The 1660-nt window shown below is 60.6% G+C and overlaps 1 protein-coding gene across 1 annotated transcript in view; it reads right to left on the reverse strand.

The window, feature by feature from the left end:
* Window positions 1–925: 925 nt before the first annotated feature.
* WNT1 (Wnt family member 1) overlaps window positions 926–1660 on the reverse strand; it is a gene marked incomplete at its 5' end in the record, with an annotated part of 3289 nt that continues 2554 nt past the window's right edge. The window contains one exon of the mRNA XM_008629481.1: window positions 926–1037. Coding sequence (XP_008627703.1) covers window positions 926–1037 — 112 coding nt within the window. The remainder of the gene's footprint in view (window positions 1038–1660) is intronic.

The raw sequence follows: 1660 nt of genomic DNA on the forward strand, positions 1-1660 counted from the left end.
AGTCCCGCAGGTGGAACGGGACCACCTGAGAGTCTGGGCAGGTGGGCACAGCTCTGTCTGTCTGTCCTGCATCTCTGGGCACTGTCCTGTCCTTCTGTCTAGATTCTGGGAATGACACCTGCCTTCTGACCCACACCTCTTGGCATGGCTCTGTCCTGCATCTCTCTGTGTCATCCTGTCCCTCTGTCCTGAAACTTTGGGCACTGTCCTGTCCTTCTTTCCCACACCTCTGGGTACTGTCCTGTCCAGTGTCCTGCATTTCTGGGAATGACACCTTCCTTCTATCCTGGAAGCTCCCCTGTCCCTCTGTCCTGCATTTCCGTGTGTCATCCTGTCTCTCTGTCTCACACCCCCGGGCAGAGCCCCCCTGCACCCCATCCCTGAAGGGGGTTGTCCCAGCCCTCATCAGGCTCAGCTTGTGGCCACCATCCAGCTGTTACCCGGCTTCCCAGATGTGACAGGCTGCTGCAGGATGGGACCGCCCTGTCCCTGTCCCTGTCCCTGTCCCTGTCCCTGTCCCTGCGCTGGCCCACAGCAGCTATTTCCAGCACCCAGGAGTATTTGTCCAAGCCGGGGAGGTCTGTGCCCGGGGTGCCTCTGCCCGCCCGGGGGTCGCGGCTGCCCGAGGTGCCCAGCAGGACATGCAGGAAAAGCTGAGTAACAGAGGTGACTTATAAGAATGTCATTATCTATATTCCTGACTCCTACCGCAGGAAAACAGGCTATTTTCATGCTGAAGCAGGAGCAGAATTTAGCAGGCAGATAACCCGGCAGGCGGGAGATGCTCGGAGGGTTATTTCGGGCTGTGTTCCTTTCCAGGCGTTTTCCTTGCGTTTTGGTATTTTACTCTCCACGCTGGGCTGTGTTTTGACCTTGGCGCGGGCAGCAGGGGCCTCCAGGGTGTTTTTCCCCCCCTCCTCTGAGTCTAAACATCAACTTTTCCACTATCGGCTCCGCGGGATATTTCGGGTGGTGGCAGCGTCATCCCGCAGCCTTTGATGCGGCAGAGCCTCAGGGGCCCCGAGGGGTTCCCAGCTCTGGGGGGGGAGCCCAGGATGTGGGGACCCCTGTGACAGGTGGGCACCGGGCTGGGGGCCCCCCAGACACAGAGATGGAGGTTTTGATGTCCCCAAGTGTGAAGTCACGGTGCAGGGGGGGATATGTGCCCACCCCAGGGGTGCCTGTCACAGAGGGGTGCCCACCTTGGTGGGAAACCCGTCCCCGTGGGATACCTGTCCCCTAAGGATGCCCTTCCCAGGGATGCCCATTCTGGGGATATGCCCACCCCTCTGGGATGCTTATCCCAGGGAAATTTCAGCCCATCTCAGGACATGTCCTGTGTGCTGAATTCCCATCCCGGTGGGGTGCCCACTCCAGTGGGAGGACTGTCCCAGGAGGATGCCCATTCCAGAGGGATGCCCATCCCGGAGGGAAGTCTGTCCCAGAGAGATGCCTGTCCCAGGAGGGCAGCCATGCCAGCAGAACACCTGCCAACCACGGAGCTTCCCCCCACCTTTGCCACAGCCTTTCTCCGGTTGTGGTCAGACCCCACGCATGGATGTGGGGCTGTTTGTGGGGCCAGTGGCCATCTCTGTCCCCTTTGGCCCCTGCCCCGGTAACCCCGGTGCCCTCCCCGGCCCTGCTTTTCCCCCCCAGCCAA

Source organism: Corvus brachyrhynchos, unplaced genomic scaffold (genome assembly GCF_000691975.1).
Source record: "Corvus brachyrhynchos isolate BGI_N302 unplaced genomic scaffold, ASM69197v1 scaffold193, whole genome shotgun sequence".
Taxonomy (NCBI): domain Eukaryota; kingdom Metazoa; phylum Chordata; class Aves; order Passeriformes; family Corvidae; genus Corvus; species Corvus brachyrhynchos.